Source organism: Nerophis lumbriciformis, linkage group LG25 (assembly GCF_033978685.3).
Source record: "Nerophis lumbriciformis linkage group LG25, RoL_Nlum_v2.1, whole genome shotgun sequence".
Classification (NCBI taxonomy): Eukaryota; Metazoa; Chordata; class Actinopteri; order Syngnathiformes; family Syngnathidae; genus Nerophis; species Nerophis lumbriciformis.
In genome coordinates, this window is record NC_084572.2 from 37266280 (window position 1) to 37293881 (window position 27602).

The window sequence follows — 27602 nt, forward strand, 5'->3', positions numbered from 1 at the left end:
TTATTTTGAAGGCGTTAAGAGCGGAAGTGGGTTTTTTTTAAACTAACGAAATAAAGCGGTCCTCGTGTAAAACTGGAGCCTCCGCCTTTGTTATTTTGTAGTTTTATACAGTATAGGCGACATATATAAACCCTTGGTGGCAGCGGTGGGATTCGAACCCACGCCTCCGAATATGTAGCCTATTTTTATGGACTTTCCTCTTTGTGATGTTAAGTTCCTGTTATAAGCTGTTATACAGTATATACCTTGAGCTCTTATTTTGAAGGCGTTAAGAGCGGAAGTGGGTTTTTTTTAAACTAACGAAATAAAGCGGTCCTCGTGTAAAACTGGAGCCTCCGACTTTGTTAATTTGTAGTTTTATACAGTATAGGCGACATATATAAACCCTTGGTGCCAGCGGTGGGATTCGAACCCACGCCTCCGAATATGTGACCTATTTTTATGGACTTTCCTCTTTGTGATGTTAAGTTCCTGTTATAAGCTGTTATACAGTATATACCTTGAGCTCTTATTTTGAAGGCGTTAAGAGAGGAAGTGTTTTTTTAAAAACTAACGAAATAAAGCGGTCCTCGTGTAAAACTGGAGCCTCCGACTTTGTTAATTTGTAGTTTTATACAGTATAGGCGACATATATAAACCCTTGGTGGCAGCGGTGGGATTCGAACCCACGCCTCCGAATATGTAGCCTATTTTTATGGACTTTCCTCTTTGTGATGTTAATTATAAGCTGTTATACAGTATATGCCTTGAGCTCTTATTTTGAAGGCGCTAAGAGCGGAAGTGTTTTTTTAAAAACTAACGAAATAAAGCGGTCCTCGTGTAAAACTGGAGCCTCCGTCTTTGTTATTTTGTAGTTTTATACAGTATAGGCGACATATATAAACCCTTGATGGCAGCGGTGGGATTCGAACCCACGCCTCCGAATATGTAACCTATTTTTATGGACTTTCCTCTTTGTGATGTTAAGTTCCTGTTATAAGCTGTTATACAGTATATACCTTGAGCTCTTATTTTGAAGGCGTTAAGAGCGGAAGTGTTTTTTTTAAAAACTAACTAAATAAAGCGGTCCTCGTGTAAAACTGGAGCCTCCGACTTTGTTAATTTGTAGTTTTATACAGTATAGGCGACATATATAAACCCTTGGTGGCAGCGGTGGGATTCGAACCCACGCCTCCGAATATGTAGCCTATTTTTATGGACTTTCCTCTTTGTTATGTTAAGTTCCTGTTATACGCTGTTATACAGTATATACCTTGAGCTCTTATTTTGAAGGCGTTAAGAGCGGAAGTGTTTTTTTAAAAACTAACAAAATAAAGCGGTCCTCGTGTAAAACTGGAGCCTCCGACTTTGTTAATTTGTAGTTTTATACAGTATAGGCGACATATATAAACCCTTGGTGCCAGCGGTGGGATTCGAACCCACGCCTCCGAATATGTGACCTATTTTTATGGACTTTCCTCTTTGTGATGTTAAGTTCCTGTTATAAGCTGTTATACAGTATATACCTTGAGCTCTTATTTTGAAGGCGTTAAGAGAGGAAGTGTTTTTTTAAAAACTAACGAAATAAAGCGGTCCTCGTGTAAAACTGGAGCCTCCGACTTTGTTAATTTGTAGTTTTATACAGTATAGGCGACATATATAAACCTTTGGTGGCAGCGGTGGGATTCGAACCCACGCCTCCGAATATGTAGCCTATTTTTATGGACTTTCCTCTTTGTGATGTTAAGTTCCTGTTATAAGCTGTTATACAGTATATGCCTTGAGCTCTTATTTTGAAGGCGCTAAGAGCGGAAGTGTTGTTTTTTTTAAACTAACGAAATAAAGCGGTCCTCGTGTAAAAACTGGAGCCTCCGTGTTTGTATAGGCGACATATATAAACCCTCGGTTACATTGGTGGCAGCGGTGGGATTCGAACCCACGCCTCCGAATATGTAACCTATTTTTATGGACTTGCCTCTTTGCAGAGGTGGGACCAAGTCATTGTTTTGCAAGTCACAAGTAAGTCTCAAGTCTTTGCCCTCAAGTCCGAGTCAAGTCCCGAGTCAAGACAGGCAAGCCCCGAGTCAAGTCCAAAGTCAAGACTGGAAAGTCTCAAGTCAAGTCCTAAGTCCTGCATTTTGAGTTTCGAGTCCTTTCAAGTCCTTTTAACCACAGACTAATATATTAACACAGATTGTGTATGCTTTTCAAACGCTGTATTTATTTATTAAAACAAGTGCATTTTAAATTGAAGGAAAGAAAATTGTGCTGACATTGCACTTTATAATAGCACTATTAACCAGTCATTTTAAACATTAACTCATTCCTTTACAGAACAAACACATTGAAAAATAAAGTGCAAATGTACTTATTTGTACAAAAGTGTTAACATTGAAAAAACATGACATATACGTGAACATAACAAAAAAGTTGTACTTTTTATATGTCAGGGCCCTATGCTGCATTGCATTTGCAAAAGACCAAATTAGCCAAGAGTCTGTCAGTCATTTGTGCACGATGGGGGCGTAGTATGATGCCACCATGGCTGAAAACTCGCTCCACTGGAGCACTGGAGGCAGGCACTGCCAAGACTCTCATGGCCACTCGGAACAGTGAAGGAAGAGTCTTCATGTTCAATGCCCAGAACAAAAGGGGGAGAGAGTTTTTTTGGGTTGGTGCACTACTTGTAAGTGTATCTTGTGTTTTTATGTTGATTTAATTTAAAAAAATAAATAAATAAAATAAAATATTTCTTGTGCGGCCCGATACCAATCGATCCACGGACCAGTACCGGGCCGCGGCCCGGTGGTTGGAGACCACTGAGGTAAACAACCAACAGTATGTCAGAAAGCTAGCTAAAACGGTACACATATTCATAATATAGTATACATTTTAACTAACCTTTATTTTACTATTTTTGTCTTTTTTTCAGGTGGCTAAAATACGCGGTGCTGCTGACCGCCATCTAACGTTACGTGTGATATATTGACTAACGTAACCCTGCTTAAAAAAAATCACTGAACAAAAAGTATGAATAAGGTAGTGAACTGCAACAGATTCCCGTGTTTGCAATAACGTTATAACGTTAGCAGTGAGTTTACAGCCTCACTGATTTAACTACACAGCAAATAAAAGTCACGTTACTTAGCCAATAAACGTTATCTTACATTCAAAACCCTTCTTTGTGCAACTTCAAATGCCGGACGAAGTTGGAAATTGTTGCCTCTCCATCAGTAATTTTCGAACCGCATGTGTTGCATACTGCAAACTGTTTTGTGTTGACCACCTCGTAATTTTTATACCCAAACGAAATTATTTTAGGCATCATTTTTTGTTCACTGGCGTGTGGTTTGGACATGTCTTCTTCGTTGGTTGTCCTGCAATTTGATTGGATGAATGCTGTGTGATGAAAACAAAGTAGATCTAATTTGATTGGCTGTTGTACTGAGACCACACCAGCTGACACACGCAACGCTGATAGACAAGTACACGATGAAAAATACGGAGCGCTCCCGAATAACTTTTTCATCTTTGGGTTTTGGGGAAAGTAGCAAGTCATGTCAAGTCATGTCAATTCAAAAGGCTCAAGTCCAAGTGAAGTCACAAGTCATTGATGTTAAAGTCTAAGTCGAGTTGCAAGTCTTTTTACATTTTGTCAAGTCGAGTCTAAAGTCATCAAATTCATGACTCGAGTCTGACTCGAGTCCAAGTCATGTGACTCGAGTCCACACCTCTGCCTCTTTGTGATAAGCTGTTATACAGTATATGCCTTGAGCTCTTATTTTGAAGGCGCTAAAGCGGAAGTGGTGGAGCGGCGTTTTTGAAAACAAACGCTCCACCACAAAAAAAAATAAGTTACAGTATTCAATTTGTAATTAATATGCACTTTTAATGACATTTAAACATAAAATACGTGTTTTATAGTTATTTTTTTCAAAACAAGGTCTATACTTCCGGTGCTCAACTAGTACTGTCTGTCGACGTCATCTCTGTGCGCCCTCTTCTCAGTTCCTCCCCCCGCGGCTTCTGGAAGCTTCTGAAGGCGGACAAGGTGGACTTCACAAAATCCACTTCCATCCTAAATCAAGGCGTCCGGATTCATCTTCAGGACACATCAGTGCCGTTCTGAAGTGACCGTCCGACATCTTCCGCCGGTTATAAAGTCGCGATGCCCGCAGCGATGGCTGTACCGAAGTCTTCAAACGTCGGCAAATACAAAGGAGGGGCGTATGTGGACCGCGACAAGCCGGCCCAGATAAGATTCAGTAACATTTCTGCTGCCAAAGGTAAATAAAAGTAGTACTAGAAGGAACTACAGGACATCTTGGGTTGGGCTGGACAATAACCGTTACGTCATGTTTCAATATATATATCTGGGCGTTAATGTGCTTTTGTGGATGTAATAATGGCCGTCTGATGTGTGATTGACAGCTGTTGCTGACGCCATCAGAACCAGTCTGGGCCCCAAAGGAATGGACAAGATGGTCAGTGAACGCACCACTGCTAACACCAGTCGGGCTGCGTCTTCCTCTTCAAAAGCTGCTGCTTCTTCTTCTTTCAGATCCAGGATGAGAAAGGTGACGTGACCATCACCAACGACGGGGCCACCATCTTGAAGCAGATGCAGGTGCTCCACCCCGCCGCCAAGATGGTAGGTTCTCCTCGGTTGGTGAAAGCATCCGTAACGTCGATACCATGCCGACGCCAACACACAAAGAACACATAGATTCCTGCTTTTTTTCAGTGTCGTCGGGAATGAATACTGTCATTTTTCCTTCCACGAGCAGCGTCAAGTCTCCGCGTGTGCGCACTGAGTCAGAACCAAAGACCGTTGTCCTAAAAAGTCCAGTGTTTCCACATATACCATATTTTCCAAATCATAGGGCGCACTGGATTATAAGACGCACTGTCGATGAGCGGGTCTATTCAGGTCTATTTTCCATACCTGCCAACTACTCCGGTTTTCCCGTAATTACCGTATTTTCCGCACTATAAGGCGCACCTAAAAACCACAAATTTTCTCAAAAGCTAACAGTGCGCCTTATAACCCGGTGCGCTTTATTACGATTCATTTTCATAAAGTTTCGATCTCGCAACTTCGGTAAACAGCCGCCATCTTTTTTCCCGGTAGAACAGGAAGCGCTTCTTCTTCTACGCAAGCAACCGCCAAGGTAAGCACCCGCCCCCATAGAACAGGAAGCGCTTCTTCTTCTACTGTAAGCTACCGCCCGCCCCCGGAAGAAGAAGAAAAAACGCGCGGATATCACCGTACGTTTCATTTCCTGTTTACATCTGTAAAGACCACAAAATGGCTCCTACTAAGCGATCCGGTTCATAAAAAGACGCAATCTCTCCATCCGCACACGGATTACTACCGTATTTCACAGCAACTGATATTCCTGTGAACCGCACTGTGGAACGGGAGCACGTACGGTGAATATTCGCACCACAGGGAATGAGAAGTCATCCTTCACTGTGGTTCTAGCTTGCCATGCTAACTTCCACCCATGGTGATATTCAAAAGGAAGACCTTGCCAAAAGAGACCTTTCCAGCCGGCGTCATCATAAAAGCTAACTCGAAGGGATGGATGGATGAAGAAAAGATGAGCGAGTGGTTAAGGGAAGTTTACGCGAAGAGGCCGGGTGGCTTTTTTCACACAGCTCCGAAGGCGAACACACCTTCACTAAGACGGGCAGACAGCGCCGGACGACATACACCAACATTTGCCAGTGGATCGTAAATGCCTGGGCAGATATTTCGGTCACAACTGTGGTCCGAGCTTTCCGGAAGGCAGGATTCACAGAACAACAGCGACACTGACTCCCGATGACTTCGACGAGACGGAACCGGCCATTTTGGATACCACGCTTGCGCAACTTTTCAATTCGGACACCGAAGACGAAGAATTCGAAGGATTTACGAATGAAGAATAACTTCAGAAGGTGAGCGCTATGTTTATTTTGTGTGTTGTGACATTAACGTTCGAGCAACATTATGTTACTATTGCTCTACACCATTTTGAATTTTACTATGTTTGTGATTGCACATTTGCGTACATTTTGGGACAGAGTTGTTAGAACGCTGGTTTTCAATATATTATTAAAGTTTGACTGAACTATCTGACTGTTTTTTTGACATTCACTTTAGCGCAGCGTTTTTTTGACATTCACTTTAGCGCAGCGTAGGCGCGGCTTATAGTCCGGGGCGGCTTATTGGTGGACAAAATTATGAAATATGTAATTCATAGAAGGTGCGGCTAATAATCCGGTGCGCCTTATAGTGCGGAAAATACGGTAGTACGGTTTTCATCAACCTATTCCGGGTTACGGTTGCAGTGATAAAAAATACGGTTTTTCATTAATTTAAAAAAAAAAAAGGGTGAAAACTACGCGAATTGCACCTTGTGCAGACAAGATTTTTCGATCGGACACGAGACCACGTTGGGACAAAAAAACACAAGTCTAATGCCGTTGCTAGCGATACAAGTGGAAAACTTTCAACGTTGCCCAAACAGATTCTTTGGATGTGATAAATGCCGAAGTTTTATTTACGGAGGCAATAATTGAGCATGGACTTCCAATCGCACTGGCTGATCACATGGGACAGTTAAATGTTTGTAATGCAACCTTTAAAAATCATTACGCGGTGATCGCGGTCCCAAAAATAAACTTTTCTTGCATGATAATGTCCAGAAAAACTCACTTTATATTACTATAGAGTCCTTTTAACGAATGAGTTTGATGGTTTATCACAAACCTTAATGAAAGAAGTCCTTTGTTCTCCTGCACCATGCATGCGCTTTGGCCTTGCTTCGTGTTTGGTGCGCAATCCTGTCGGCTGTATTTCACAGCACGTCTTTGACAACTTGAAGTGGCATAAAACATTTAAAACAAAGGGGTTATTGGAACAATCACTTTCAGTGTTTTATGCCACTTCAAGTTGTCAAAGACGGTATGCTGGTGCCCGACTGCCACAAGTGGAACAAACATTTGAAACAAAGGGGTTATAGGAACAATCACTTTCAGTGTTTTATGCCACTTCAAGTAAACTTATCATAAAGTTACCATATCATTTTTGCAATATGATAAATCTGATAGAATAAATTTGGATTGTAGCCACAAAAAGGTAATGACACCAATGTTATCTATTGGAATTGTTTAGTACTGTTATACTGTTAAAAGTGTTTATACTATTTATGCTTTCAAGTCCAAGTTGAAGAAATCTTGTTAAATGTTGACAGCATAACTACCAAAATACAGAAGTATGTCCTTAATATTTTTGCAGTGCTAAAAAGTTAAAATGATTACATTAGAGATGTGATGTGCCACTTTTCAAGTGTCTGATGGCTTAAATTAATTTTCATTCATTTTTCATATTTTGAATTCTTTTGAAAGGCTTACAAAAAAAACTACATTTGAATTGTAATTCCATGCTATTGACAGGACTATTAATTTTAATGAAGTTAGCTTACCATGTTTACAGTATGATAATTGTGATAGAAATGTGAATTTTAGGCACAGAATTTTTTTTACAATTGAACAAGGCAGTAGATTATACAAGCTTGGACAGAAAGTTAATAATGACACCAAATTTTTTTTTTAATGGAATTGTTTAGTACTGTTTTACCATTTGTTTACTGTAAAAAGTGTTTATACTGTTTATACTTTCAATTAACAAATTGAAGTCTTGTGAAAGGTTGACAGGATAACTGGCATTAACTGTCAAAATAATTTCAAACTATTGAAGTTAGCTTGCAGAATAAACATGTCAATCAACCCATATGATTTTTGCTGTAATATTTTTGTTTTGAAAAGTCACTGTGACTGATAGAAAAGTGATGGTTTTAGCAACATTTTAACCTGTCTGAATGCTAATAATCATTTTGCGTCGGGGGGCGAAGCCTGAACCCCCCCACCAGGACTTTGTCCTGGGCCCCTGGACCCTGGCTACTAGGTTTTTCTGATTTCAAAAGTTGGCAGGTATGCAAGTCTCCGCATGTGCGCACTGAGTCAGAACCAAAGACCGTTGTCCTAAAAAGTCCAGTGTTTCCACATATACCATATTTTCCAAATCATAGGGCGCACTGGCTTAAAAGACGCACTGTCGATGAGCGGGTCTATTCAGGTCTATTTTCATACAAAAGGCGCACCGGATTATAAGGCACATTAAAAGGGTCAAATTATTATCCATCCGCTTATCCGAGGTCGGGTCGCGGGGGCAGCAGCCTAAGCAGGGAAGCCCAGACTTTCCTCTCCCCAGCCACTTCGTCCAGTTCCTCCCGGGCGATCCCGAGGCATTCCCAGGCCAACCGGGAGAGATAGTCTTCCCCATGGCCTCCTACCATGCCCTAAACACCTCCCTAGGGAGGCGTTCGGGTGGCATCCTGACCAGATGCCCGAATCACCTCATCTGGCTCCTCTCAATGTGGAGGAGCAGCGGCTTTACTTTGAGCTCCTTATTTGTTTTCTAAATGTCAAACACTTCCTTGTGGTCTACATCAGGGGTTCCCCAACCTTTTTTCCACCATGGACCGGTTTAATGCATGCATTATTTTCACGGACCGGCTTTTTTACGTGTGCCAGAAAAAACAGCAAAAAAATGAGCTCGAAAAATTAACTCACCATAACGCTGAAGTAGTGGGAGCCCTGGGCGTGTTTCATTGCAAAGACATGGCCCCCGGCACATTGATGGCATACACCAGGGGTCACCAACGCGGTGCCCGCGGGCACCAGGTAGCCCGTAAGGACCAGATAAGTCGCCCACTGGCCTGTTCTAAAAATTGCTCAAATAGCAGCACTTACCAGTGAGCTGCCTCTATTTTTTTAAAATTTTATTTATTTACTAGCAAGTTGGTCTCGCTTTGCTCGACATTTTTAATTCTAAGAGAGACAAAACTCAAACAGAATTTGAAAATCCAAGAAAATATTTTAAAGACTTGGTCTTCACTTGTTAAAATAAATTCATTTATTTTTTTTACTTTGCTTCCTATAACTTTCAGAAAGACAATTTTAGAGAAAAAATACAACCTTAAAAATGATTTTAGGATTTTTAAACACATATACTTTTTTACCTTTTAAATTCCTTCCTCTTTTTTCCTGACAATTTAAATCAATGTTCAAGTAAATGTATTTTTTTTTTATTGTAAAGAATAATAAATACATTTTAATTTAATTCTTCATTTTAGCTTCTGTTTTTTCGACGAAGAATATTTGTGAAATATTTCTTCAAACTTATTATGATTAAAATTCAAAAAAAATTATTCTGGCAAATCTCGAAAATCTGTACAATCAAATTTAAATCTTATTTCAAAGTCTTTTGAATTTCTTTAAAAAAAAATTGTTCAGGAAAATTTAGAAGAAATAATGATTTGTCTTTGTTAGAAATATAGCTTGGTCCAATTTGTTATATATTCTAACAAAGTGCAGATTGGATTTTAACCTATTTAAAACATGTCATCAACATTCTAAAATTAATCTTAATCAGGAAAAATTACTAATGATGATCCATCATTTTTTTCCATTTTTTTTTCCAAAAAGATTCAAATTAGCTAGTTTTTCTCTTCTTTTTTTCGGTTGAATTGTGAATTTTAAAAAGTCGAAATTGAACATAAACTGTTTCAAAATTAAATTTTCATTTTTTTCGTGTTTTCTCCTCTTTTAAACCGTTCAATTATTAATAATAACATAGAGTTAAAGGTAAATTGAGCAAATTGGCTATTTCTGGCAATTTATTTAAGTGTGTATCAAACTGGTAGCCCTTCGCATTAATCAGTACCCAAGAAGTAGCTCTTGGTTTCAAAAAGGTTGGTGACCCCTGGCATACACTATATACCAGTGTTTCTTAACCATAGAGCCGGGGCCCATTGATGGGCCGCGAGCGCCCCCGAGAATGTAATATGTGTGTTTTTCAGCTGTGGTTTGTATAGGCCACAGCGGTACTTAGTTGTAATACACTTTTCCACCACTTGTGGCAGTAACGACAATATAAAACAAACAGAAGAAGTCTGGCGCTAATGTCATAGAGAAATGTCTTCAGCGCAAAAGTTATGACTAAAGTGGTGCAGCTGTATTTTCATTTGCACTTTAATTTTATCGACAGTTTAGTTAAACATATTTATTACTAATTTTTAGGGGTGTAACGGTACACAAAAATTTCGGTTCGGTACGTAATTCGGTTGAGAGGTCACGGTTTGGTTCATTTTCGGTATAGTAAGAAAACAACAAAATATACATTTTTTGGTTATTTATTTACCAAATTTGTAAACAATGGCATAACATACATATCCGTACACACAGGATCTATTGCCAGGGTTAATGTGGTCAACATATATTAAATAAAAACTAAATAAGATAAGGCTCAGAATGGTTTCTTAACAAAACCTTTCTACATATAAAATGCTTTGTTTGATTGATTGAGACTTTTATTAGTAGATTGCACAGTGAAGTACATATTCCGTACAATTGACCACTAAATGGTAACACCCCAATAAGTTTTTCAACTTGTTTAAGTCCACGTTAATCAACATTAAACTGCCTGAAGTTGTTGCTCAGATCAAATAAAATGACAAAACTTTTCTTCTACATATAAAAAGTGCAACATTAAACAGATTCAAGTCAACTCAGCCTCAGATTAACTTTTCTTCCCCCCCCCAGCCTGGCTAACTTGGCAGTAAGAGGATATATGGGCTCATTGTTCGTCCACCATAGAAGTGGGTCAAAATCTAGTTTTTAATGCAATATGGACTTAAATCTGCTGCTATAAAACATTTGTTATTGCTTTAGCCCTGCCTGACTTGCCGAGGAGAGGCTGCTTGAATGCGGTGGTGACGCTTCAAATGGGTTAGCATGTGTTATGAGAGTAGCGTGTGTGTGTGTGTGGCCCTTTAATATGTGACAGCATGTGAGGTGAGTGTGTGGACGAGGGAGTGAGGGGAGTGGTTATTGTTTTGTTGGATTGGCTGTGTGCAAGACCTCCAATAAAGCCACGATTTGCAACTAATCGCCGGACTCGTCATTTACCCGAGAGTCCGGAGCTGTGGAGACCCACTGCCGGGTAGAATGAAGGGTGTTGCCCCCGAGAATACATCGGCCCTGGAGGAGTGTCTCCCCTGCGCTCCTCGACTACGGCCTGGAAGCAGGAAAGGTGCAACACATGTTTGATGTGTTGTCAGAAGCAGCTGCTGAACAATGTCGGCAAACCTCCGTCCTCCATCGTTGTATCGCGCAGCCAAAGTGTTCCCAAACGGGAGATCTTAACGAGGCAGGAGGGTCTTCCAGCTCTGGCTTTTACATGTTGTCCTAGCCTGGTCGCTGCTAGCATGTGTACTCGTTTGGTACACCTCCGAACTGAAACGGTTCAATACAAATACACGTACCGTTACACCCCTACTAATTTTATTTATTTATTTTAGCACAACATAATACATAATGTGTGTACATTTATATTTTCTAATCAGCCTGACCTAAGCCTAAAGGTTTATTTGTTAAATTAATAATATAATCTTTGTGGTTAACACATGCTGGTATATCATTTTACGACTCGTCTTGACTACTGCAATGCCTTGTATGTTGGCATTAGCCAGGCCTCCCTCGCCCGCCTGCAGCTCGTGCAGAACTCTGCTGCTCGTCTGCTAACACAGACCCGCAGACGTGAGCACATCACCCCTATTTTAGCGTCCCTTCACTGGCTCCCTGTGCGTTACCGAATACATTTTAAACTCCTTTTATTTGTTTTTAAATGTCTAAACAACCTCGCGCCAACCTATCTCTCCGACCTCCTTCAGCCTTACTGCCCCACCCGATCCTTAAGATCAGCCGATCAGCTGCTGTTGACGGTCCCTGACACAAGGCTGAAGCTTAGAGGTGACAGAGCTTTCGCCGTTGCTGCTCCCAAGCTCTGGAACGACCTACCCCTGAGTGTTAGACAAGCCTCCTCTCTTCCTGTTTTTAAATCTCTCTTAAAAACATACTTTTATTCCATGGCTTTTAACACTGAGTGATATCCATCCTGCAATGGCGCCCCATAATACACCTGCTGTGATCCTGTTTTTATGTTTTTATGTTTTTATTATTTCTATTTTATTTATTTATTTTTTTATCGTGTTCTGTTTGTGTTGTGTTGTGTTTGCTCGGTACTCGTTTTATCTTTTAACCTGTTCATTGTACAGCACTTTGGCTACCCCTGTGGTAAATTTTAAATGTGCTCTATAAATAAAGTTGATTTGATTTACAAGGTATTAAACTGTAAGTGGGGTAGATATTAAATTTGATTGAATATGATCAAAATCAAGAGTAATATTACTAATTCAGGTCCTTCTGTAGTGGAAACGTTGGGTCCTGAGGTCAAACAGATTAAGAACCCCTGCTATGTACAAGGACCCTGCAGATGGAAATGAGCCTTTAGCTACAATCTGGCATATTAACATATTTTATATGTTCATTAATGTATTATAACAAATGGCAACTTCCTGGGGAATCTGTGGTGGGCTCTCCTATTTCTGGGGCTGAGGTTGCTGAGGTACCGGTAGTTAAAAAGCTCCTCGGTGGCAAGGCCCCGGGGGTAGATGAGATCCGCCCGGAGTTCCTTAAGGCTCTGAAAGCTGTGGGGCTGTCTTGGTTGACAAGACTCTGCAGCATCGCGTGGACATCGGGGGCGGTGCCTCTGGATTGGCAGACCGGGGTGGTGGTTCCTCTCTTTAAGAAGGGGAACCGGAGGGTGTGTTCTAACTATCGTGGGATCACACTCCTCAGCCTTCCCGGTAAGGTCTATTCAGGTGTACTGGAGAGGAGGCTACGCCGGACAGTCGAACCTCGGATTCAGGAGGAACAGTGTGGTTTTCGTCCTGGTCGTGGAACTGTGGACCAGCTCTATACTCTCGGCAGGGTCCTTGAGGGTGCATGGGAGTTTGCCCAACCAGTCTACATGTGTTTTGTGGACTTGGAGAAGGCATTCGACCGTGTCCCTCGGGAAGTCCTGTGGGGAGTGCTCAGAGAGTACGGGGTATCGGACTGTCTGATTGTGGCAGTCCGCTCCCTGTATGATCAGTGCCAGAGCTTGGTCCGCATTGCCGGTAGTAAGTCGGACACGTTTCCAGTGAGGGTTGGACTCCGCCAAGGCTGCCCTTTGTCACCGATTCTGTTCATAACTTTTATGGACAGAATTTCTAGGCGCAGTCAGGGCGTTGAGGGGATCTGGTTTGGTGGCTGCAGGATTAGGTCTCTGCTTTTTGCAGATGATGTGGTCCTGATGGCTTCATCTGGCCAGGATCTTCAGCTCTCACTGGATCGGTTCACAGCTGAGTGTGAAGCGACTGGGATGAGAATCAGCACCTCCAAGTCCGAGTCCATGGTTCTCGCCCGGAAAAGGGTGGAGTGCCATCTCCGGGTTGGGGAGGAGATCTTGCCCCAAGTGGAGGAGTTCAAGTACCTCAGAGTCTTGTTCACGAGTGAGGGAAGAGTGGATCGTGAGATCGACAGGCGGATCGGTGCGGCGTCTTCAGTAATGCGGACGCTGTATCGATCCGTTGTGGTGAAAAAGGAGCTGAGCCGGAAGGCAAAGCTCTCAATTTACCGGTCGATCTACGTTCCCATCCTCACCTATGGTCATGAGCTTTGGGTTATGACCGAAAGGACAAGATCACGGGTACAAGCGGCCGAAATGAGTTTCCTCCGCCGGGTGGCGGGGCTCTCCCTTAGAGATAGGGTGAGAAGTTCTGCCATCCGGGAGGAGCTCAAAGTAAAGCCGCTGCTCCTCCACATCGAGAGGAGCCAGATAAGGTGGTTCGGGCATCTGGTCAGGATGCCACCCGAACGCCTCCCAAGGGAGGTGTTTAGGGCACGTCCGACCGGTAGGAGGCCGCGGGGAAGACCCAGGACACGTTGGGAAGACTATGTCTCCCGGCTGGCCTGGGAACGCCTCGGGGTCCCACAGGAAGAGCTGGACGAAGTGGCTGGGGAGAGGAAAGTCTGGGCTTCCCTGCTTAGGCTGCTGCCCCCGCGACCCGACCTCGGATAAGCGGAAGAAGATGGATGGGCAACTTCCTATCAGGAGATGTAATATACATCTAATAAGTTATTGGTGTGTTTAGTAGGATAGGCGAAAATGTTTCTGTGCGGCCCGGTAGTAAATGCGTCACGGACCGGTACCGGTCACCAGACCTACCTGGTCTACATAACATGTAATGGTGGTGTGTGTGTGTGTTTCAGCTGGTGGAGCTGTCCAAAGCTCAAGACATCGAGGCGGGCGATGGCACCACCTCTGTGGTGGTGATCGCGGGCGCCCTCCTTGATGCCTGCTCCAAACTGCTCCAGAAAGGTATGTGTGCCGCCTATTATTGTTGCATGTGTAATGTTTAAAACCAGGTGACAGCGGTTGACTCCTCCCCTCAGGCATCCACCCCACCATCATCTCGGAGTCCTTCCAGAAGGCGGTGGACAAAGGCGTGGAGGTTCTGACGGCCATGAGCCGGCCCGTGGAGCTGAGCGACCGCGAAACTCTGCTCAACAGCGCCACCACGTCGCTGTGCTCCAAGGTGGTGTCGCAGTACTCCAGCCTGCTGGCGCCCATGAGCGTGGACGCCGTCATGCGGGTCATCGACCCCGCCACCGCCACCGGCGTGGACCTGCAGGACATCAAAGTCATCAAGAAGCTCGGGTAAGTGGCCACGCGCTCGGGGTGACGCCGTCCGAGTGCGAGCGCGCTCATTGTGCGGCGGTGTTGCAGGGGCACCATCGACGACTGTCAGCTGGTGGACGGGCTGGTGCTGACCCAGAAGGTGGCGAGCGCTGGAGTGAGCCGAGTAGAGAAGGCCAAGATCGGCCTCATCCAGTTCTGCTTGTCTCCTCCCAAAACTGATGTGAGTCACACGGCGTCGACTTTGAGCCTGTCACGGAACTCCTTCCTGTTTGCATCAACGCCACATTGCCCCAACAGATGGACAACCAGATCGTGGTGTCGGACTACGCCCAGATGGACCGCGTGCTGCGCGAGGAGCGCGCTTACATCCTCAACATGGTCAAACAGATCAAGAAGGCCGGCTGCAACGTGCTGCTCATCCAGAAGTCCATCCTCAGGTAAGAGACCGTCGCACGCAAACTCACCGCCCCGCCGTCTAATGACGTCATCGTGCCGCCGCAGGGACGCCATGAGCGACCTGGCCCTGCACTTCCTCAACAAGATGAAGATCATGGTGGTGAAGGACATCGAGAGAGAAGACATCGAGTTCATCTGCAAGGTGAGTAGTACTATTCTTCGCTCCCTTAAAGTATTATTATCAGTGGAAGATGAGGAATAACTCAAATCTGCGAGATAAGAGCAGGGCTAAATGTAAGTCCTTCTCATGTGTGCTGGTATGACTTGAGGAGGCACCAAGCTTGAATGCAATGTTTTTACTATCATTCATTCCCATACCACATCAAATATATACAATATTGCCAGAAGTTGGAACATGACGATGCGGTTAAGGTTAGAGCAGCACAGCAAGAGAGGGGTGTGGCCTAAGAGCACCGCAGTGAAAGCAGACCTGAGAAGAATCCTCACTTGAACTCAAATAAATGCCCTGTCAGATAGTAAAACATATTTGGGGTGAATTATTGACAATGAGAGTATGTTTTTATAATCAAACATGAGTGCATGATGAAATGACACTTTTCACACGCAGGACAAAAGGTCTGGTACTTGAGCAATGGTTAGAACTCTTTAATTCAATAATTATGTGTATTTATTGTTAAAAGAGAGGCCAATATTGATATACCTCAAAATGCCAAATATCAGCACTAATAATCGCTTTGTTTAATTGTTTGGTTGTCAAATGTTAAGGTGGTATTATTAAATAAGTGTAGAATTGTTTCGGTAAATGTTAAGGTGCTATTATTAAATAATTGTATAATTGTTTGGTTGGCAAATGTTAAGGTGGTATTATTAAATAGGTGTATAATTTTGTTGTTAAATGTTAAGGTGGTATTATTAAATAGGTGTATAATTGTTTTGTTGTCAAATATTAAGGTGGTTTTATTAAATAAGTGTATAATTGTTTTGTTAAATGTTAAGTTGGTATTATTAAATAAGTGTATACCGTATTTTCCGCACCATAAGGCGCCCTGGGTTAAAAGCCGCGCCTTCAATGAACGGCATATTTCAAAACTTTGTCCACCTATAAGCCGCCCGGTGTTGTAAGCCGCATCTAACTGCGCTAAAGGAATGTCAAAAAAACAGTCAGATCAAACTTTAATAATATATTAAAAACCAGCGTTCTAACAACTCTGTTCACTCCCAAAATGTACGCAAATGTGCAATCACAAACATACGTATATCAACATGGACAGAGCTGCGTGAAAAAAGCCACCCGGCCTCTTCGCGTAAACTTAAACTTACCTTAACCACTCGCTCATCTTTTCTTCATCCATCCCTTCGAGTTAGCTTTTATGATGACGCCGGCTGGAAAGGTCTCTTTTGGCAAGGTCTTCCTTTTGAATATCACCATGGGATTTTCTGGCCATTAGCATGTCAAGCTAGAACCACAGTGAAGGATGACTTCTCATTCCCTGTGGTGCGAATATTCACCGTACGTGCTCCCGTTGTATCCAGTGCGGTTCACAGGAATATCAGTTGCTGTGAAATAGTACCGGTAATCCGTGTGCGGATGGAGAGATTGCGTCTTTTCATGAACCGGATCCCTGACGCTTAGTAGGAGCCATTTTGTGGTCTTTACAGATGTAAACACACAAAGGAAATGAAACGTACGGTGATATCCGCGCGCTTTTTCTTCTTCTACGCGGGCGGGTGGTTGCTTACAGTAGAAGAAGCGCTTCCTGTTCTATGGGGGCGGGTGCTTACCTTGGCGGTTGCTTGCGTAGAAGAAGAAGCGCTTCCTGTTCTACCGGGAAAAAAGATGGCGGCTGTTTACCGAAGTTGCGAGATCGAAACTTTATGAAAATGAATCGTAATATTAATCCATATATAAAGCGCACCGGGTTAAAAGCCGCACTGTCAGCTTTTGAGTAAATTTGTGGTTTTTAGGTGCGGCTAATAGTGCGGAAAATACGGTAATTGTTTGGTTGGCAAATGTTAAGGTGGTATTATTAAATAAGTGTATAATTGATTTGTTAAATGTTAAGGTGGTATTATTAAATAGGTGTATAATTGTTTTGTTGTCAAATATTAAGGTGGTATTATTAAATAAGTGTATAATTGTTTTGTTGTTCAATGTTTAGGTGGTATTATTAAATAGGTGTATAATTGTTTTGTTGTCAAATATTAAGGTGGTATTATTGAATAAGTGTATAATTGTTTTGTTGTTAAATGTTAAGTTGGTATTATTAAATAAATGTATTATTGTTAGGTTGTCAAATGTTAAGTTGGTATTATTAAATATGTGTATAATTGTTTGGTTGGCAAATGTTAAGGTGGTATTATTAAATAAGTGTATAATTGTTTGGTTGGCAAATGTTAAGGTGGTATTATTAAATAAGTGTATAATTGATTTGTTAAATGTTAAGGTGGTATTATTAAATAGGTGTATAATTGTTTGGTTGTCAAATATTAAGGTGGTATTATTAAATAAGTGTATAATTGTTTTGTTTTTCAATGTTTAGGTGGTATTATTAAATAGGTGTATAATTGTTTTGTTGTCAAATATTAAGGTGGTATTATTAAATAAGTGTATAATTGTTTTGTTGTTTAATGTTTAGGTGGTATTATTAAATAGGTGTATAATTGTTTTGTTGTCAAATATTAAGGTGGTATTATTCAATAAGAGTATTATTGTTGGGTTGTCAAATGTTAAAGTGGCATTGTTAAATAATTGTTGAGTATGTTTTATAATAGAACACTTTGTCATCAAACATGAGTGCATGATGAAATGACACTTTTCACATGCAGGACAAAAGTGGTTAGAACTCTTTAATTCACTAATTATGTGTATTTATTGTTAAAAGAAAGGCCAATATTGATATACTGTAGGTTAAAATGCCAAATATCAGCACTAAAAATGGGTTGATCTCTAATATCTGATCAAATGTATATATTATGTCTTGCTATATGGATTTGTCCATCCCTACTTTGAATATTCAACAGGCCAGTGAAAGAAAATGACTGAAAAAAAGAGTTGCTAGTGAGTCACATGACCTGTGTTCCCCTGCATGTCATGGAAACTGTATCAGGACTTGTTTTGTACTGTAACCTAACTTTGTGTCTCAGACCATCGGCACCAAGCCCATCGCCCACATCGACCACTTCACTCCCGAGATGCTCGGTCTGGCCGAGATGGCCGAGGAGGTCAGCCTGGACGGCTCTGGCAAGCTGGTCAAGGTGCGTGCGCTCGGCCGAGGGGGAACGGCGACGCCGACGCTAAACGTTTGTTGTTCGCCGCTCGTAGATCACTGGGTGCGCCAATCCCGGGAAGACGGTGAGCATCGTGGTCAGGGGCTCCAACAAGCTGGTGATCGAGGAGGCGGAGCGATCCATCCACGACGCCCTCTGCGTCATCCGCTGTCTGGTCAAGAAAAGGTGGGTCGGGGGCGGGGCCCGTGACATGTAGTAATGACTTTCTAGATCGGAGGTGTCCAAAGTGTTTATTCTAAAAAATACTACTAGAAAAAAGAGCAAAGAGGTGAAATGTGAGGAGAAAAAGTTGCAATGTTAAGTTTTATTCTTTAAAACTGTTATTGCTCACAAATAATAATTAATCAAAATCAACAAATTATTGACCCATTTAAGGCTCCAGTTACTGTTTTTGGTGTTTACCATTAATAAAACAGGGTTTTCTTTAGCAAAAAAAGCATAAAACACATACAAATTTTTACTTTATATCAATAGGTGGATCTGTCATTGTTTAAAAATTAATAATACATTGAATAAGGTATAAATAATTGATTAAAATCAATGTTATTAATTATTGACCTATTTAAGGCTCCAATGACTTCACATAAATGATAAATGATAAATGGGTTGTACTTGTATAGCGCTTTTCTACCTTCAAGGTACTCAAAGCGCTTTGACACTACTTCCACATTTACCCATTCACACACACATTCACACACTAATGGAGGGAGCTGCCATGCAAGGCGCTAACCAGCACCCATCAGGAGCAAGGGTGAAGTGTCTTGCTCAGGACACAACGGACATGACGAGGTTGGTACTAGGTGGGGATTGAACCAGGGACCCTCGGGTCGCGCACGGCCACTCTTCCACTGCGCCACGCCGTCCCTCATCAAATATTACACTTTGAACATTTTTGGGGGGGAACATATTGTATATTTTTGGTGTTTGCCATAAAAAAAACCCACCAATGTTTTATTTGACGAAAAGGGCATAGAATGAAAAATACAAACTTATGATGTGTAATTATGAGTGGGTTTGGATCCCTGAGAATTTTAATGGGATTTTTCTGTCATTGCTCAAAAAAAGAAAAATGCATCAAAATCAATGTTGTGAATTATTGACTTATTTAAGGCTCCAATGACTTCACATCAAAATATTACACTTTGAACATTTTTTGTGTGGAACATATTGTATATTTTTGGTGTTTACCATTAGTAAAACAGGGTTTTCTTGAGCAAAAAAAGGATAAATCAAATTTAAAAAAATTACTTAATATCAATAGGTGGATCTGTCATTGCTTAAAAATTAATAATAAATTGAATAATGTATAAATAATGAATTATAATCAAAGTTATTAATTATTGACTTATTTAAGGCTCCAATTACGTCACATCAAATATTACACTTTGACATTTTTGGGGAGAAATATTGCATATTTGGTGTGTTTGCCATAAAAACAACAATGTTTTATTTGACAAAAAGGGCATAGAATGAAAAATACAAACTTATGATGTACAATTATGAGTGGGTTTGGATCTCTGAGAATTTTAGTGGGATTTTTCTGTCATTGCTCAAAAAAAGAATGCATCAAAATCAATGTTGTGAATTATTGACTTATTTAAGGCTCCAATGACTTCACATCAAAATATTACACTTTGTACATTTTTTGTGTGGAACATATTGTATATTTTTGGTGTTTACCATTAGTAAAACAGGGTTTTCTTGAGCAAAAAAAGGATAAATCAAATTTAAAAAAAAGTACTTAATATCAATAGGTGGATCTGTCATTGCTTAAAAATTCATAATAAATTGAATAATGAATAAATTATGAATTAAAATTAATGTTATTAATTATTGACCTATTTAAGGCTCCAATTACGTCACATGAAATATTACACTTTGACATTTTTGGGGAGAAATATTGCATATTTGGTGTGTTAGCCATAAAAAACCAATGTTTTATTTGACAAAAAGGGCATAGAATGAAAAATACAAACTTATGATGTACAATTATGAGTGGGTTTGGATCCCTGAGAAATTTAGTGGGATTTTTCTGTCATTGCTCTAAAAAAAAAAAATAATGCATCAAAATCATTGTTGTGAATTATTGACCTATTTAAAGCTCCAATGACTTCACATCAAATATTACACTTTGAACATTTTTTTGGTGGAACATATTGTATATTTTTGGTGTTTACCATTAATAAAACAGAGCAAAAAAAGGATTTAAAAAAAAACCAAAAAAATGTAACTTTATATCAATAGGTGGATGTCATTTTTTTTAAATTGAATAATGTATAAATAATGAATTAAAATCAATGTTATTAATTGACCTATTTAAGGCTCCAATTACTTCACATCAAATATTACACTTTGAACATTTTTTGGGTGGAACATATTGTATATTTTTGGTGTTTACCATTAATAAAACAGAGCAAAAAAAGGATTTAAAAAAAAAACCCAAAAAATGTAACTTTATATCAATAGGTGGATGTCATTTTTTGTAAATTGAATAATGTATAAATAATGAATTAAAATCAATGTTATTAATTGACCTATTTAAGGCTCCAATTACTTCACATCAAATATTACACTTTGAACATTTTTTGGGTGGAACATATTGTATATTTTTGGTGTTTACCATTAATAAAACAGAGCAAAAAAAGGATTTAAAAAAAACCCCCAAAAAATGTAACTTTATATCAATAGGTGGATGTCATTTTTTTTTTAAATTGAATAATGTATAAATAATGAATTAAAATCAATGTTATTAATTGACCTATTTAAGGCTCCAATTACTTCACATCAAATATTACACTTTGAACATTTTTTGGGTGGAACATATTGTATATTTTTGGTGTTTACCATTAATAAAACAGAGCAAAAAAAGGATTTAAAAAAAAACCCCAAAAAATGTAACTTTATATCAATAGGTGGATGTCATTTTTTTTAAATTGAATAATGTATAAATAATGAATTAAAATCAATGTTATTAATTGACCTATTTAAGGCTCCAATTACTTCACATCAAATATTACACTTTGAACATTTTTTGGGTGGAACATATTGTATATTTTTGGTGTTTACCATTAATAAAACAGAGCAAAAAAAGGATAAAAAAAACAAAAAAATGTAACTTTATATCAATAGGTGGATGTCATTTTTTAAAAATTGAATAATGTATAAATAATGAATTAAAATCAATGTTATTAATTGACCTATTTAAGGCTCCAATTACTTCACATCAAATATTACACTTTGAACATTTTTTGGGTGGAACATATTGTATATTTTTGGTGTTTACCATTAATAAAACAGAGCAAAAAAAGGATTTAAAAAAAACCCCAAAAAATGTAACTTTATATCAATAGGTGGATGTCATTTTTTGTAAATTGAATAATGTATAAATAATGAATTCAAATCAATGTTATTAATTGACCTATTTAAGGCTCCAATTACTTCACATCAAATATTACACTTTGAACATTTTTTGGGTGGAACATATTGTATATTTTTGGTGTTTACCATTAATAAAACAGAGCAAAAAAAGGATTTAAAAAAACCCCCAAAAAATGTAACTTTATATCAATAGGTGGATGTCATTTTTTTTTAATTGAATAATGTATAAATAATGAATTAAAATCAATGTTATTAATTGACCTATTTAAGGCTCCAATTACTTCACATCAAATATTACACTTTGAACATTTTTTGGGTGGAACATATTGTATATTTTTGGTGTTTACCATTAATAAAACAGAGCAAAAAAAGGATTTAAAAAAAAACCCCAAAAAATGTAACTTTATATCAATAGGTGGATGTCATTTTTTTAAAATTGAATAATGTATAAATAATGAATTAAAATCAATGTTATTAATTGACCTATTTAAGGCTCCAATTACTTCACAACAAATATTACACTTTGAACATTTTTTGGGTGGAACATATTGTATATTTTTGGTGTTTACCATTAATAAAACAGAGCAAAAAAAGGATTTAAAAAAACCCAAAAAAAATGTAACTTTATATCAATAGGTGGATGTCATTTTTTTTAAAATGTAATAATGTATAAATAATGAATTAAAATCAATGTTATTAATTGACCTATTTAAGGCTCCAATTACTTCACATCAAATATTACACTTTGAACATTTTTTGGGTGGAACATATTGTATATTTTTGGTGTTTACCATTAATAAAACAGAGCAAAATAAGGATTAAAAAAAACAAAAAAATGTAACTTTATATCAATAGGTGGATGTCATTTTTTAAAAATTGAATAATGTATAAATAATGAATTAAAATCAATGTTATTAATTGACCTATTTAAGGCTCCAATTACTTCACATCAAATATTACACTTTGAACATTTTTTGGGTGGAACATATTGTATATTTTTGGTGTTTACCATTAATAAAACAGAGCAAAAAAAGGATTTAAAAAAAAAAACCAAAAAAATGTAACTTTATATCAATAGGTGGATGTCATTTTTTTTAAATTGAATAATGAATTAAAATCAATGTTATTAATTGACCTATTTAAGGCTCCAATTACTTCACATCAAATATTACACTTTGAACATTTTTTGGGTGGAACATATTGTATATTTTTGGTGTTTACCATTAATAAAACAGAGTAAAAAAAGGATTTTTAAAAACCCTCCAAAAAATGTAACTTTATATCAATAGGTGGATGTCATTTTTTTTAAATTGAATAATGTATAAATAATGAATTAAAATCAATGTTATTAATTGACCTATTTAAGGCTCCAATTACTTCACATCAAATATTACACTTTGAACATTTTTTGGGTGGAACATATTGTATATTTTTGGTGTTTACCATTAATAAAACAGAGCAAAAAAAGGATTTAAAAACCCCCCCAAAAAATGTAACTTTATATCAATAGGTGGATGTCATTTTTTTTAAATTGAATAATGTATAAATAATGAATTCAAATCAATGTTATTAATTGACCTATTTAAGGCTCCAATTACTTCACATCAAATATTACACTTTGAACATTTTTTGGGTGGAACATATTGTATATTTTTGGTGTTTACCATTAATAAAACAGAGCAAAAAAAGGATTAAAAAAAACCCCCAAAAAATGTAACTTTATATCAATAGGTGGATGTCATTTTTTTTAAATTGAATAATGTATAAATAATGAATTAAAATCAATGTTATTAATTGACCTATTTAAGGCTCCAATTACTTCACATCAAATTTTACACTTTGAACATTTTTTGGGTGGAACATACTGTATATTTTTGGTGTTTACCATTAATAAAACAGAGCAAAAAAAGGATAAAAAAAACAAAAAAATGTAACTTTATATCAATAGGTGGATGTCATTTTTTTTAAATTGAATAATGTATAAATAATGAATTCAAATCAATGTTATTAATTGACCTATTTAAGGCTCCAATTACTTCACATCAAATATTACACTTTGAACATTTTTTGGGTGGAACATATTGTATATTTTTGGTGTTTACCATTAATAAAACAGAGCAAAAAAAGGATTAAAAAAAACCCCCAAAAAATGTAACTTTATATCAATAGGTGGATGTCATTTTTTTTAAATTGAATAATGTATAAATAATGAATTAAAATCAATGTTATTAATTGACCTATTTAAGGCTCCAATTACTTCACATCAAATTTTACACTTTGAACATTTTTTGGGTGGAACATACTGTATATTTTTGGTGTTTACCATTAATAAAACAGAGCAAAAAAAGGATAAAAAAAACAAAAAAATGTAACTTTATATCAATAGGTGGATGTCATTTTTTTTAAATTGAATAATGTATAAATAATGAATTAAAATCAATGTTATTAATTGACCTATTTAAGGCTCCAATTACTTCACATCAAATATTACACTTTGAACATTTTTTGGGTGGAACATATTGTATATTTTTGGTGTTTACCATTAATAAAACAGAGCAAAAAAAGGATAAAAAAAACAAAAAAATTTAACTTTATATCAATAGGTGGATGTAATTTTTTTAAAATTGAATAATGTATAAATAATGAATTAAAATCAATGTTATTAATTGACCTATTTAAGGCTCCAATTACTTCACATCAAATATTACACTGAACATTTTTTGGGTGGAACATATTGTATATTTTTGGTGTTTACCATTAATAAAACAGAGCAAAAAAAGGATAAAAAAAACAAAAAAATGTAACTTTATATCAATAGGTGGATGTCATTTTTTTTAAATTGAATAATGTATAAATAATGAATTCAAATCAATGTTATTAATTGACCTATTTAAGGCTCCAATGACTTCACATCAAATATTACACTTTGAACATTTTTTGGGTGGAACATATTGTATATTTTTGGTGTTTACCATTAATAAAACAGAGCAAAAAAAGGATAAAAAAAACAAAAAAATTTAACTTTATATCAATAGGTGGATGTGTCATTTTTTTTAAATTGAATAATGTATAAATAATGAATTAAAATCAATGTTATTAATTGACCTATTTAAGGCTCCAATGACTTCACATCAAATATTACACTTTGAACATTTTTTGGGTGGAACATATTGTATATTTTTGGTGTTTACCATTAATAAAACAGAGCAAAAAAAGGATAAAAAAAACAAAAAAATTTAACTTTATATCAATAGGTGGATGTGTCATTTTTTTTAAATTGAATAATGTATAAATAATGAATTAAAATCAATGTTATTAATTGACCTATTTAAGGCTCCAATTACTTCACATCAAATATTACACTTTGAACATTTTTTGGGTGGAACATATTGTATATTTTTGGTGTTTACCATTAATAAAACAGAGCAAAAAAAGGATAAAAAAAAACAAAAAAATGTAACTTTATATCAATAGGTGGATGTCATTTTTTGTAAATTGAATAATGTATAAATAATGAATTCAAATCAATGTTATTAATTGACCTATTTAAGGCTCCAATTACTTCACATCAAATATTACACTTTGAACATTTTTTGGGTGGAACATATTGTATATTTTTGGTGTTTACCATTAATAAAACAGAGCAAAAAAAGGATTTAAAAAAAAAACCCCAAAAAATGTAACTTTATATCAATAGGTGGATGTCATTTTTTTTAATTGAATAATGTATAAATAATGAATTAAAATCAATGTTATTAATTGACCTATTTAAGGCTCCAATTACTTCACATCAAATATTACACTTTGAACATTTTTTGGGTGGAACATATTGTATATTTTTGGTGTTTACCATTAATAAAACAGAGCAAAAAAAGGATTAAAAAAAAAAAAATGTAACTTTATATCAATAGGTGGATGTCATTTTTTTTAAACTGAATAATGTATAAATAATGAATTAAAATCAATGTTATTAATTGACCTATTTAAGGCTCCAATTACTTCACATCAAATATTACACTTTGAACATTTTTTGGGTGGAACATATTGTATATTTTTGGTGTTTACCATCAATAAAACAGAGCAAAAAAAGGATAAAAAAAACAAAAAAATGTAACTTTATATCAATAGGTGGATGTCATTTTTTAAAAATTGAATAATGTATAAATAATGAATTAAAATCAATGTTATTAATTGACCTATTTAAGGCTCCAATTACTTCACATCAAATATTACACTTTGAACATATTTTGGGTGGAACATATTGTATATTTTTGGTGTTTACCATTAATAAAACAGAGCAAAAAAAGGATAAAAAAAACAAAAAAATGTAACTTTATATCAATAGGTGGATGTCATTTTTTAAAAATTGAATAATGTATAAATAATGAATTAAAATCAATGTTATTAATTGACCTATTTAAGGCTCCAATTACTTCACATCAAATATTACACTTTGAACATTTTTTGGGTGGAACATATTGTATATTTTTGGTGTTTACCATTAATAAAACAGGGGTTTTTTGAGCAAAAAAGGATAAAACAAACAAAAAAACTTTATATCAGTAGGTGGATCTGTCATTGCTTAAAGAATAATAATAAATTAAATGTATAAATAATTATTTAAAATCAATGTTATTAATTATTGACCTATTTAAGGCTCCAATTAATTCACATCAAATATTACACTTTGAATATTGGTTGGTTGTCTTTAACAAAAAAAAGTATAACATGTAAAAGAAGAAAAAAAAAATGCAAACTTTATATCAGTAGATGTATCTAAAGTTGATTTAAAAAGTGGTGAACAAATTAATTTTTAAAAATGTTATGACGGAGACTTGAGGGGAGCCCTAAAGGTTGGGAAAAAAAGTCTTTATTGTATTGGTTCTAAAAATGTCAAATATCAAGATGGCCGTCAGATTAAAGTTTGGACACCCTGGTCTAGATGCCTCCTTCAAAGGCGCTCCAGCACTTGTGGTCCTGCTGGGGCGTAACAAGGGGAGGAACATTAATGATGGACGCTCCCTCTTCGTCCCGCCTTGTTGTCATGGCAACCTGGCGGGGGAGGGGGGCGCTCACACAAGTCTCTTCAATATGACTGTCATGTTTGTTGCGATGAGGAGAATGAACAAGTTTGTGTCTTTAAGGGCTCTGATCGCCGGCGGCGGCGCCCCCGAGATCGAGCTGGCCGTGCGCCTGGCCGAGTACTCTCGCACGCTGGGCGGCATGGAGGCGTACTGTGTGAGGGCGTACGCCGACGCCCTGGAGGTCATCCCCTCCACGCTGGCCGAGAACGCCGGCCTGAACCCCATCTGCACCGTGACGGAGCTGCGTAACAGGCACGCTCAGGGAGACAAGATGGCCGGCATCAACGTGCGCAAGGTGGGTGTGCTGCCTCACACACACACCCACACAATGTTTGTGTAACCCTTGGTGTGTTTGTGTGCGACAGGGCGGCATCTCCAACATCCTGGAGGAGCTGGTGGTGCAGCCATTGCTGGTGTCCATCAGCGCCCTCACCTTGGCCACGGAGACGGTGCGCAGCATCCTGAAGATTGACGACGTGGTACGACCTCCCTGCACCTTGTCGGTGACACGTCTGTTGTCTTCACCACGCCTTCTTGTCCGCAGGTCAACACACGATGAGTTGGACGTCCACCCCTTTAGGCGCTTGGCGAGGCAGCCCACCGCTCGCCCGACATCGGTGATGTCGTTAGGTTACTTACATAAGTTAATAAAAGTCCTTTTTTTGACCCCCGAGCAGCACATGTTTGTTCTCTGGAGTCTAGAATGTTTTTCATGCTGACTAACTTTTACTTTCACCTTTTGACATGATGAACGTATGTGAAATTAAAGCTGCAAGCAGCATTGGTCGGGCCCGCGTATTTGGCGGGTGCTAGTCCTAAGT

The 27602-nt window shown here is 37.8% G+C and overlaps 1 protein-coding gene across 1 annotated transcript; it reads left to right on the forward strand.

Moving 5' to 3' along the window:
• The first annotated feature begins 3965 nt into the window (after positions 1 to 3965).
• cct4 (chaperonin containing TCP1, subunit 4 (delta)) lies at positions 3966 to 27451 on the forward strand. The gene is made up of 13 exons (XM_061984358.1): positions 3966 to 4265; positions 4411 to 4463; positions 4541 to 4630; positions 14185 to 14293; positions 14368 to 14632; positions 14702 to 14834; positions 14912 to 15051; positions 15116 to 15212; positions 18176 to 18286; positions 18354 to 18484; positions 26842 to 27076; positions 27147 to 27260; positions 27326 to 27451. The coding sequence occupies exons 1-13, from the start codon at positions 4148 to 4150 to the stop codon at positions 27338 to 27340; spliced, it is 1611 nt and encodes a 536-aa protein (XP_061840342.1). The 5' UTR covers positions 3966 to 4147; the 3' UTR covers positions 27341 to 27451.
• The last annotated feature ends 151 nt before the right edge of the window (positions 27452 to 27602 follow it).